We start from the raw sequence: 11,406 nt of genomic DNA, 5'->3' as shown, positions 1-11,406 counted from the left end.
TCATGATGAGAGCGCTAGTCAAGGGCTTTTTAGAAAGATGTTGTTCTTCGTAGCAAGGGCCTCTCTCTAAATGCAATCTCCTTTGCTTGCACCTTTAAGACCTCTCACCTTCTACAAGATCTTCACATGGGGAAGAGAATTCACGATGAGATTCCTACATAGGGGATGTTGGAGAAACATGTGCTTGGCAATGCTTTGGTCAATATATGTATGTCAAATGTGGGGTTATTATGAAAGCGCATAAAGTTCTTGATGAGCTTTCTGTCCAAAATGTCATCTCTTGGAATGTATTCGCTACAAGATATGCCCAACATGGTTGTGGCAAGGAAGCATTAAGATTTTTTCACCAGATGCGAAGGAAAGGTGTTTCTTCACGGCTAACCAGATATGCACAACATGCTGTGCCAAGGAAGCACTGAGATGTTTTTACCAGATGCAAAGGAAAGGCCTTTCTTCAAATGCGGTTACATATCAAGTCAGGCATTGTGAGGGTTGTTGGAGAAACATGTTGTGCGTGGCAATGTGCTGGTTGATATGTATGCCAAATGTGGTGCAATTTTCTCACCTGCATTTGTGATTTGTTGATTTATCGGCTCTAGATCGACATGTATTGTTGTGACTGAAATGATGCATGCTTCCCTTGCAGTTCCTTGCCAGCAAATGGAAGTCGCTGAGTGTCGTTTCCACTCCTTCTTGGCCCTAGTAATAGCTTGGATCAACCAAGGCTCCTTAATGAGCTTCAGAGTCAGTTTCAGAGCTATATAGATGAACATGACCACTCAGCTAGAGAAGCACTTCAGAAGTTCACATTACAAAATGGTATGGCAACAAATATCATACTGGCAAATTTTTTGATTTGCATGCATGCATCCTTTGGGAATCTTGCCCAAGCTGATCAATTTTCTGGAATTTTAACCTATTGCTTCTACCTAGGATGCCATTATTTCGGCCCATGCCAAGCTCGGTGAAAAGGACCAAGCTATGCTCTTTATCATGAGATGCTCAACTCAGGAGTATTGGCCGATGGTCTTTATATGTAGCATTTCTTAGTGCATGCTCTGCTGTTGGAATCCCTTTAGAGACTGACATGCAGGTGCATGCTCATACTCTCACGAATGGTGAGTCAAATATTGTTGGCGGTACGTCGTCAAGATGTATCTGAAGGCCCGGAAGCTTGATATTGCCCAAGTGTTGTTTGAAAGATTGCCACACAAAAGTGTTGTAACATGGACTACACTAATCACAGGACACACATATCATGATCAAGCACTTTATTGTGCAAAGAAAATGGAGTGGGAGGGTCTTCAACCGAACGAAGTCAACTTCTCTGCGCTTCTCAAAGCATGCTCTAGCATTGCAATTGAAGAGCAGGGCAAATGGGTACATGACCAAGTTATTGAAAGGGCCTAGATATCAACCCATTTATTGGAAAGTACGGCAACATGGAGGAGGCTCGTGCAATATTTGATAGACTACCTCACAATGCTTAAGCCACCATCATAGTGTTCATTATGACAATAGATAAATGCATGTTGAAACAAAATGGTACGTAAAATATTATGAATTCTATACTCATTACTAACGACGTAGTGAAATGAATGCACTAAAAATTGCACGCTGCCGTGGGAATGGCATGTTCCCTCGTATTATAAAAATTGGGGAGAACTATGCAAACTCCCCCATGCAAAGAGACTTGCATGTTTTTTTTTTCGAACATAGAAAAGGAACACCACTTAAAAGTCAATATATTTCAAATGATCCATATCTTCACTTTGTATAAATTCTAACCCTTCTTATGGTTCGTTTGCGAGGTATTGGCTCAAAACTGGGGCATCACGATCGTAATATACTAGAGACGGTACCAATTAAAAAACAAGAAAAGTTGCCTAGGTGAAAGGTATCAATCTCTCTCTCTCTCTCTCTCACTCTCCATTTTCTTCTCTATAGATATACGCTCTTGTTGAATCTTCAAATGGCACAACCATACTTACACAAATCACAAGAATGCACATAGTAGAGAGAGATTGAATCAAAGAATTAATATAATCTAAAAGCTAAAGACATATTTAAACATATCAAAATTGGGACATGAAGATCATGATGTAAACACAAAATTATGTCAACCCCTCTCTCTCTCTCTCTCTCTCTCTCTCTCTCTTCAAGCTTTTCTCTTCTAGACTCACTTCAATTCAAATACGAATGCGGCTAACGAAGCACTCTAGTTCCCTTTTTTTTTTCTTTGGTGTGAATGGGTCATTTGTTATTTACCACCTCCTTCAGTGGAGCTACTTACTATGAGTAGGGTTTTTGGATCACTGTGTTTAGTGGGTCCATTTTATTGAGTGGAGGGTTTTAGGGTTCGCTCTGAGATCGCCATCGCTGGATAGCTTCTGCTAAGCATGGCGTCTACAGTCCCTGTGACTGCCCAATTGGTAAGCGTTTTCACATTCCGGTCTCGTCGCGGAATTTTCGTCGCCATCGCTGCTTCTGTTTCACGATTGTGATATCACTATGTGTCCTAAAGTTAGTCCTCGCGCTTTGGATTCAATGTAACTACTTCCTGCGCTGCTGATTAGTAGTTCCGTGTGTGCTCGTCATTGTATCTCTGCAATTGTTTGATGGGCAGTAGATTTCACTGGTTTTCCAATCTCAGCCACAGTCCGAATTTGAAGTGTGCCGTCTCGCGTTTTACCCTCTCGCTTGGAGTCTGTCTGCGGATCCTAACCTGATGATTTGGTGTTGCTCCCTTATGCAGGTCGGACACGCTTTTGTTAGTCAATACTACAATGTTCTTCACCAATTGCCGCACATGGTGTATAGATTCTATACAGATGCAAGCCGTCTCACCCGAGCGGAAGCTGGACCCGATGGAGCGGTCCTCTGTGCGAGAAGTCAAGTGGTTAGCTGAGCTTTCCTTTCCCTTTTCTATGTGGGGTCACATTGGTTGATCTATGGCTCGGTGAGATCTTAGACGACTGCATTTTCCAGAGGCTTGTTATGCGGACTGCCATGCTACTGCTAGCTCGATATGTTTTGCGTTTTGGGTTTTTTTGGAGACACTGGTGTTTGCTCTCAGTTTGTTTGCTTGACTTGATTTTTTGGCTGTGTGGGCTTTTGCCTTCTGTTTTGGTGTTTTGCCTTTCACTCTGTATCGTTGTTTTCGATGTACTGGAGGTGCTTGAATTTTCTAGTGCTTGTATTCTCTTCCTTTCATTCAGTAGTCAGAGCAGGGTTCACTGTGGGGGTGGGGAATTTTATCAATGTTTTACTCACATGGGTTTGGTGTCTGGTTCTTTGCATTAAAGACTCTATTTTATATGACAGGAAATCCATAACACTGTTATGTCCATGGGCTATGAAGAATGCAAGGCTGAGATTGTAACAGTGGACTCTTCAGAATCTATTGGAGGTTCAGTGCTTGTTTTGGTCACGGGAGTGATGCATATGCACAGGAGTAATGGAAGAAGGAATTTCGTGCAGACTTTTCTTTTGGCACCACAGGAGCGGGGCTACTATGTGCTTAACGATATCTTTAGGTACCTTGACGACGAGGCACAACCTGTTGTGCAAGTGCATAAAATGGCGAATGGTTCGCTTGATATGTTTGACAGATTGCAAATATCATCTGCTGAGGCAGGTGAGTGCTTCCTTGCTTATCCCCAGTTTTATGTTCAATGATGTGAGTTTTAACCTATTATCTGAGTTTATAGTATATATATCTTGTGCGGCTCTCAGATAGCAAGGCAAGAGGCTTTACTCCTCACGTGATTGCCAAAGAGGCTGTACCGCAAGAGGCCCCTCTTCAAGAGTATGTAGAACTCCCTCACACAAATGTGCTGAAGGCAGATCAAGCAGGAGTGGATGACAGGGTCTCGCGCCAACCATTGGAGGTTTTGCAATCTGAAAGGGGGCTGCCTAATGAGCAGCTATCGGTACCTGAAGACACTCGTCCGTTTGAAGATGGGTCAGCGGACAAGAAGTCCTATGCATCCATTGTGAGTTGTTTCTGTTTTGGAGAATTCTAGCCTGTAAGTTAGTAAAAGCAAACTGTCTTTTCATGAATGTGCTAGCTACTAATATGGAGTCAGGTGGCAGTATGTTAAGAAATTTACTATGCTTATATTTGTTATGATAGCTGCGGTTTCCAAGGGATAGTTCGGCTGTGAGTGCACAACCTGCCACTTCTACTGTTCTTCATCAGCAACCAAGTGAGCAGAACAATTATTCATACCAACACAGTAGTGCTGGTCTGTTGGCCAATCCTCCACCGTCTGCTTTTGCCACTGATGATTCGACAAATGAATCTGGTACTAGGTCTTTAATCTTATCGATGGTTGTTTCTTTTGTGCTGTTGCTGATGTTTCTGTGCTCCCAATCTCCCTATTTCCAGCTGAGGTGAAATCAGTCTACATCAAGAACCTTCCTTCCAATGTCACGGAGTTGCAGCTTGAGGAGGACCTCATAAAGGCTGGTTGCTCAAGGCCCATCAGTGTCATACTGAAGAGCTACAAGGTAAGGTGCTACCTTTCTTCAGTGTGCTTTGGCTTCCATCTTGGTTATATGTATCGTAACATGATTGGTATTCCTTTGTCAGGATGGTGGGGTGTATGCTTTCGTGGACTTTGACGACAGTGCCTCGGCCATCAATGCCATTGAGGTAGATTTTCCCGTAGCTTGCCTGTTTTGGTGTTACACTCATGCAGTGAGACTTTTGAGTCATGTGGGTTACAATTGGGTACCTTTGTGAAATGGGCGTCTTGTCGTTTGGGGGGATAGTTTTTTAAGGTTTTAGGAAGAAGAGATTGACTTGGGCTTTCGTTTGGAAGGCTTCACCCATTTCTGTCGGTGGCAGAAGAGCACATATCGAGGAAAGAAAGTCGATGTATGCAGGAGGTATTTGTGACTGCAGTGTTAGATTTTGATAGTCAATAACTTTATTAAGAAGGTTCTGATTCGAGGCTTATGGTAGGTCCAACTCGCGGCCGAGGTGGACGAGGACGAGGTACTCTTTCCAGCTCTGGGGCTAGGGGGCGTGGCCCTAGCAGCAATGCAAGCTCCTCAATGAGAGGTGCTTCCGGGTATGGGGAGGGAGATGCGTCCAGCCGCGGACGTGGAGCCAGATCATCCCGTGCCGGATATGGAGGCTCAAGTGCAAGGGTATAATATATTTTTTTCCCTCGCTTCCAACTGCAGCCCTGGTGATCTTTTTGAAGACCAAGCTGCATTTATTGTTTTCTGTGCGTGCTTTGAGGTTGTTTTGAGGCCGTGTAGTTTTGGGAATGGTATGCACCTGTTTGAAAATTGAGAAACAGGCTGCGCCGTACCAGTTTTGAACAAATTTGTAATTGTTACAGTATAGTCATGAAAAGCATTTTGATTGTGCAGTGACTCCATTGATGAGCACTTACTGGTCAGCAAGCCCCAGTCCTGCAGAGACCTTTTTGAACATGCGTAATGTACCCCTATTAGCGTGGGTGTAATTTTTATCGAATATTTGATGAGAGTTTAACATCTTGTGAAGAGTTCCTGTGATATTGTGTATTCTTGTGATTATTGTACTTCCAATGTGTCATCGAGCTCTTATCTCGGCCGTGCTGATTCAGATGCTGTCATCATGCTATGTTGCAAGGAGACTGAATGTATCAACTTCCTTGCAGAAGTATTCTTTAAATTTCTGCCAAATTTCTGTGTGCCTTCTGCTTCCCGACAAAATTTGGGTAATTTTTCCTTTTACCTCCAATGTATATGGTATCTTTTGGTTCCAAAATTCTTTTACAGACTCTCTTTCTGGGTATATGATAAATTTGGAGCTTTAGTATTCAATAGACAGCTCCTTATTAACTTTTTAGTTGGCAAGCCAAGCTACAAGCGATTCTGTAGTGTGCAGATGAATAGTGATTTTTACTTTTTGTACATGCTCATGAAGGCTTAAGTTGTTAGCAAGTTTAAGTCCCTGCTACTTTATTTTATTGTCTATTGTCTGCGCATGGCACCTGGTGAGTTGCAGTTTGCAGTTTTCAGAGAGCCAATCAAGAGGTCAAATTGTGGGCAATCTTTTTTACGAGATTGTAGTACGGTGGTGGAGATGGTCTCCATTGAGATGATGGTTAGCCAAAAATTCTCTTGCAGTGCACTGAAGGGTATTTGTTGACATAAATGAGGGAGTAAAATTGAAGAGTGTACCGGAATGGGGGGGCAAAGAGGAGAGATTTTTGCAATCAAAAGTGAAGGATTTGCTGGGCTACTCTACTAGTTGATATAGACTTTGTGATTTATCAATCTCTGTTAACTTATAAAAAAATGACAGCAAGCTCGCTTGCTGGAGCTAGAAAATTTAATGAGCTTCAGAAACGAGTGATTGCATTGGGAGAGTTTAGCAATTGCTGTTAGCAAGGGAGCTGCTCTGTGTAAGTTTGTGAAGTCATGAACTAGGGTGGTTGATACTATTTTTGCGTTCTCTCAAGTGCTTTGCATCACCTAAAATAGGTTCATTTCAGTGGAATCTGGGAACAAGTCAGGACATCACCGATGAAAAGTAAGGCTTATTATAGATGCAGTTGGCCATTTGAGCAAATGGTTTAATGCCACGGATGGAAGAGATTGTGTCCCAAGTGAATGAATTAGAAATATACTGCAGATGGTTCTCTTTTGTCACTTGAAAGTAACCAAATATACTACGCATAAATGGGGAAATTTCCTGTCGTACATTATAGGTCATCTTTGATAGTTGCAAGGGTTATCCTCTGTTGGGTTTGTTGCTTTGAAGAGCAATTATCATCACATGAAGCTCATGGTGCCAATGCTCTCTTGAAGTGCTACCTTCACTTTTTATGGCTGCTGGTGTTGCAAACGCTCCAAATTCAATGATCTACGAAATGGAGATTTTTTTTTTTTGTACATATGTAATCTTGCGTAGGTGTGCGCTTCCACTGTCCCCTCTTGGTTTCCTGATCCTGAGGAGATCATAAGCATCTCCTACTCGTATTGTAAGAGCGTGCCCTTGAGGGTGGCTGGGGTTGGGGGGGCTAGGGAAAAACAAGTGGGATTAGAGGCTGAATATTCTTACCTAAACTTGACTACCTTGGCCATATCGTATGAGATATGCATGTATTACGGTGTAGGGAAAGGACCTTTAGTGTCCTATTTTTGTAATAACCTTTGATCACATGGCGTTCGTCGGTTGGCTATTTCGCCCAGGATTGCTGCTGTAATGGATGGCTGCGATTACATGCTCCCTGACCCTTAACCTTGACAGTGGTTGATTGAACAAGTTGTCTGAGAACAAAGTCAAGTAGGCTATCATCCTCCCTTGGCTACTACCTATGCATAGCCTATATTCCAAGCCATATGCTCTTTCTAAAGGAAAAGGGTGGACAAGCTCACCATTGTGAATCGACATGATTTATGTGACACCTTGGCTTGGAACACTTTAAAGATCACAATTTCTACTCAGAAAGGTTGAAAATTGCTTCGCAGAAAACTTGGCAACCTAGTGTAGATTATTGTGACACTTTCATATGAGGCTAGTCACCACTCTCTCTCTCAACGCAAAGAGTTCATTTTGTGTGCAATAACAAGCAAATCACATTGTACTCTCAAGTAGCGCGCTATAGGTAGCAGAGACGAGCATGTTCTTAAAAAAGCTTCCACGGTAAATGAAGTCACCTTTGCTGGCTTTTACCCTCTCTCTCTCTCTCACTCACTCACACACACATACACGCACGCACGCACGCACACAACAAAGGACAATTGGTAATCCAATGCAGCCTTTTGTAACGTCCTATGATATCTGCCATATTTTCGTTTGCTTCTTCTAGTGCCAGGCTTCATTATGGCTGAGTCTGCCATTTACCTCTAGAGGTATGGCAGAAACTCATTATGCAGATCTTTGTATTGATGAAAGCTCGACTACAAGTGCCTCGAATTGTTCCCATGCAGAGTTTAAGAAAAACTGGCCTTTAGTGTAGTTTTCATTGGGGTTAAAATTGCAAAATACAGGCTACATTTCCAAGCTTGCCATGAAGAAAACTTACTCCTTTTCTTCGAAGTTTCAACCTTGAGTGTGTCCTTTTTCTCCTGGGCAAACATGTGCACTAGCTGTGTCGATCCTACAGGACGCTTTTGCACACTTTTTAGCATTGAATGTGCGAGGAGGGGCTCAAGTGGGCTTAGGGTAAGCTCGTCAAGCCATGTGCTCGTTGGGGGCACTTTGGGCTTTCAGGGTTGAGTTTCCTTCTTCTCCTGCTCGTCAAGGTCGGGGGTTGGAGGGCAATGAATCTACATCGTCCATCTCTTGTCAATTCTGAGCCGGAATACTAGCCTGCATGGGATGGATGACCACCACGTCAGCACCCGGGATGGAAAGCGCACACATCCAATCATTTGGAGGCAAGTTATCAGGTGGAATTGCCTTTGCTGTTGACACTATGGATGCCCATTCTCTGAGTCAACTCAGTAGTTGGAAAAGCCTCAACCCTTGCACAGTACTCAGCAACCTTCTGAACAATTGGCCCTCCTCCCCCCCACTCTTGAAGGGAGGGAAAGGTCATTGACTGACCTTTTGTTGCAATCCATGCTCATCTGTCGAGAGCCATGGGGAGCGTGGATTGCAGAGAAGGATCCATCACCAACATATTCCTGTTCTTTCACCCATTGCCTGATGGTTCCTTCTAATTGAGCTTAAAAAAGGGAGTCAAAAACCACATACCCATTTATGTGTTTGCAACCTTCTCAGAGCTCTAAAAGGCAGTTCAGGTCTCCCTCTTCCTTGATCTCGACTTTTTCTCAGAGCTCTTCCTCCCGGCCGAGACACACACACACACACACACACACACAATGATACTTCTTTTTTCCCCTTTTCAAGATATAAAATCACCAAATCTACACTAAATTTTAAAGCCAAATTCAACATAAAACATGTATCAAGTGACATAAATAAAAGTACAACCTTGGGAACTTCGTCTTCAATCTCTAGGTGTGTTAAAAAAATCATCATATTATACTTAGGACTATATAATATACATGTATCTGTATTGAATCTTTTCGAGAAAAAATACCCTTCAAAGGCAACATTGTCTTTGGTCTGTCCTTCCACAAGAAGGGCAAATTCTCACAATAGCCCTTCGTAGACAAATCCTCTAAATTTTACCACTTCTTTGGAAGGTCAAAAGTGGTTTTGAAGGGCTCTGCAACCTTCAAAAATGAACCCTAGCACCAAGAGTGTGACAACAAAGGGTGTGAGTTCATTTTGATGGCCACTCCATTCCAAGGGTTTATGCATTTAATATTTGGTGAATGGTCAAAGCTATTAAAGTAAGAGCAAAGACAAAGTCTTTCCATCAGTGCTTGAAAAAAACCGTTTCCAAAAACTTGGCAAATCTACATATGAGAAATAATAAAGGTAATTGACAAAATTTGAATCTTTTTTTACTAAATAAAAAAAATTAATAAAAATTATGGTTTTTTCATCTTCAAATTTAGAATTTAGAGGTAAGTTTCAAAATTGGTAGGTGGCATGACACTAAATCTAGGTTTTTTGAGCACTGCTTTCCGTTTACAATCTCTATAATGAGCTAATTAGGGCAATCCATGAGAACCAAATTTTAGTTGTGATTAAAGATCCTACTTTAGAGAAAATACAGGGTACATGTAAGCAGCAAGCTAACACGGATACCACAGATATCATTTTTCGGAGATCTCATTGTAAAACACTTATTATTTTTGATAAATCGAGAATATTGTAACTCCTATTTTTTCGGATAAACTTTGTAATTGATGAGCCGGGGCTACAAGCTTCTAGATTGTACCAGCCTGTCATTATCCATCTTTGGTAGAACTCCCATATTATTAGTTTTGACCACCAAAAACTTTGGCTAAGGTATAAAAGTCAATTTTTGTAAGTTATTTTTTAAAGTTTTGAATAATGAAATATACAGTGTGAGCTAACGGCGCTCACTCTTCTCCTTCTCGCGCTTCTTACTCCCTCTCCGGTTGTCACATTGCAGTCGCGTTTGTTACATTGCAACCGTAAGTAAAAGCTCTATGCATTGACGTAAACACATCACAGTAATTCGTAGTTTTTGACGTTGCCGAACTGCGGCCTAATTTCATCATAATTAGGAATTTACACTTTCAGATAAAAAACTAAGCATACGCGAGGATTGGGGCATCATTGCTAAGTATTTAGATGCATTCTGGGTTGAAAACGATTAAGTCAAAAATTCACTACTGTTAATAATCGCGATTTTGAAACTTGACCTAAAGTGGGGTTTGAACCATAAGGATGTGTGCTTAGGTCTTATAAACATGTTCTTAAAGTTTCGTTACATTTGGATGCCATTTGATGCTGTAACGGATGTGATTTGTTTGCCGATGAGCGATTGGCTTTTGATGATTTCAGTCACTTGAGTGTACCTTGAGTTCGATGCAAGTTGTTTGTTGTTTTTCGAGAGATTGACACTCTCGTGTAGCCTCTATGCACTAATCGAGTCAGTTTCATCCCATGGATTGACAATTTAATCGTGGTTCTCGCTAATACTGCAATATGATAGGATAGTGAGGTTAGACATGCGTTCCACATTTTGCGCTGTTACCGACGATCGAAGAGACCTAAACTAAGGAAAAACACGAGCGTCTTGTGAAGTTATCTTTTAACTTCCTCTATGATCGCTTAGAGTTAAAAAATTTCTTTTAAAAATCGTATAGCCTAAGATTGTTGTTTTTTGCTGTGTAGATGTAGCTTGGATCGTACTTGTTGAGTGCCTTTAGGAGTGTAGGATTGTAGAATTCGATTAGGATTTTGAGAATGGTTGATAGACGAGACAAGTCTTAAGATCAAAGCTCAGAAAACCATAAAAGACAAGAAAACAAGTGTTTGTAGATACTTTCCACAACCCCATTGCATGAGAATTTAAGAGTAGGGTAAGTAAAATTCGAAGTGGATTTCAGAACATTGCTCTTTCTGAAAGAATCAAGTGTAAGTTGTTCTTTGAAGTTGCAGAATTTCAGGTCTACGGCTAGAAATATCACGAAAAGACTCGAAACCACTCAATCCGACTGCAGAGTAAGCATAAAAGTTGTCTGAACCAGTAGGTAAGCTCAAAGACACTTCGAGGTAAAAATTTCAAGAGTTGGTCAAAACTCATGTTATTTACTTTTTTTTGATATTTTAGGCCAAAGTAAGTTTTGACTTGATTCATAGGTTTAAAATAACTCATGAAAAGACTAGCCATTGAAAAATTGCAAAAAAGTGTTCATTTCAAAACTAAAGTTAATAATCGCGATTATTAACTTTCTGCTCCAAATTGACCAAGGTTTATACCATCAACTCATTGCATGTGTACAAACAATATTTGTAAAGGCTCAAAAGATTTGGATCACCAAACTAACAAAAAACTGGGTAAAAAC

The 11,406-nt window shown here is 41.3% G+C and overlaps 1 protein-coding gene across 2 annotated transcripts; it reads left to right on the top strand.

The window, feature by feature from the left end:
• The first annotated feature begins 2,262 nt into the window (after positions 1-2,262).
• Positions 2,263-5,532, top strand: LOC147433790 (nuclear transport factor 2-like). Of its 2 annotated transcripts, XM_086490394.1 has the most exons (10): positions 2,265-2,432; positions 2,756-2,899; positions 3,325-3,637; positions 3,736-3,995; positions 4,136-4,307; positions 4,391-4,512; positions 4,595-4,657; positions 4,827-4,893; positions 4,970-5,157; positions 5,386-5,532. In XM_086490394.1, exons 1-10 carry the CDS (start codon positions 2,400-2,402, stop codon positions 5,386-5,388), a joined length of 1,365 nt encoding a protein of 454 aa, XP_086346520.1. In that variant the 5' UTR covers positions 2,265-2,399; the 3' UTR covers positions 5,389-5,532. The 2 variants fall into 2 exon arrangements, with proteins under 2 accessions (XP_086346519.1, XP_086346520.1); XM_086490393.1 differs by having other exon boundaries at positions 2,263-2,432; positions 4,970-5,532.
• Positions 5,533-11,406: the final 5,874 nt, after the last annotated feature.

The sequence above is a fragment of the Adiantum capillus-veneris genome, chromosome 19 (genome assembly GCF_014529385.1).
Source record: "Adiantum capillus-veneris isolate H3 chromosome 19, ASM1452938v2, whole genome shotgun sequence".
Taxonomy (NCBI): Eukaryota; Viridiplantae; Streptophyta; class Polypodiopsida; order Polypodiales; family Pteridaceae; genus Adiantum; species Adiantum capillus-veneris.
The sequence above is the reverse complement of the archived record's forward strand: the minus strand, read 5'-3'. Positions and strand labels throughout refer to the sequence as shown.

Coding starts and splice junctions, on each gene's coding strand:
- LOC147433790 (XM_086490393.1), top strand. CDS start 2,400: ATGGCGTCTACAGTCCCTGTGACTGCCCAATTG. Junction 2,433..2,755: donor TCCCTGTGACTGCCCAATTG/GTAAGCGTTTTC, acceptor TCCCTTATGCAG/GTCGGACACGCTTTTGTTAG. Junction 4,658..4,826: donor CGGCCATCAATGCCATTGAG/GTAGATTTTCCC, acceptor TTCGTTTGGAAG/GCTTCACCCATTTCTGTCGG.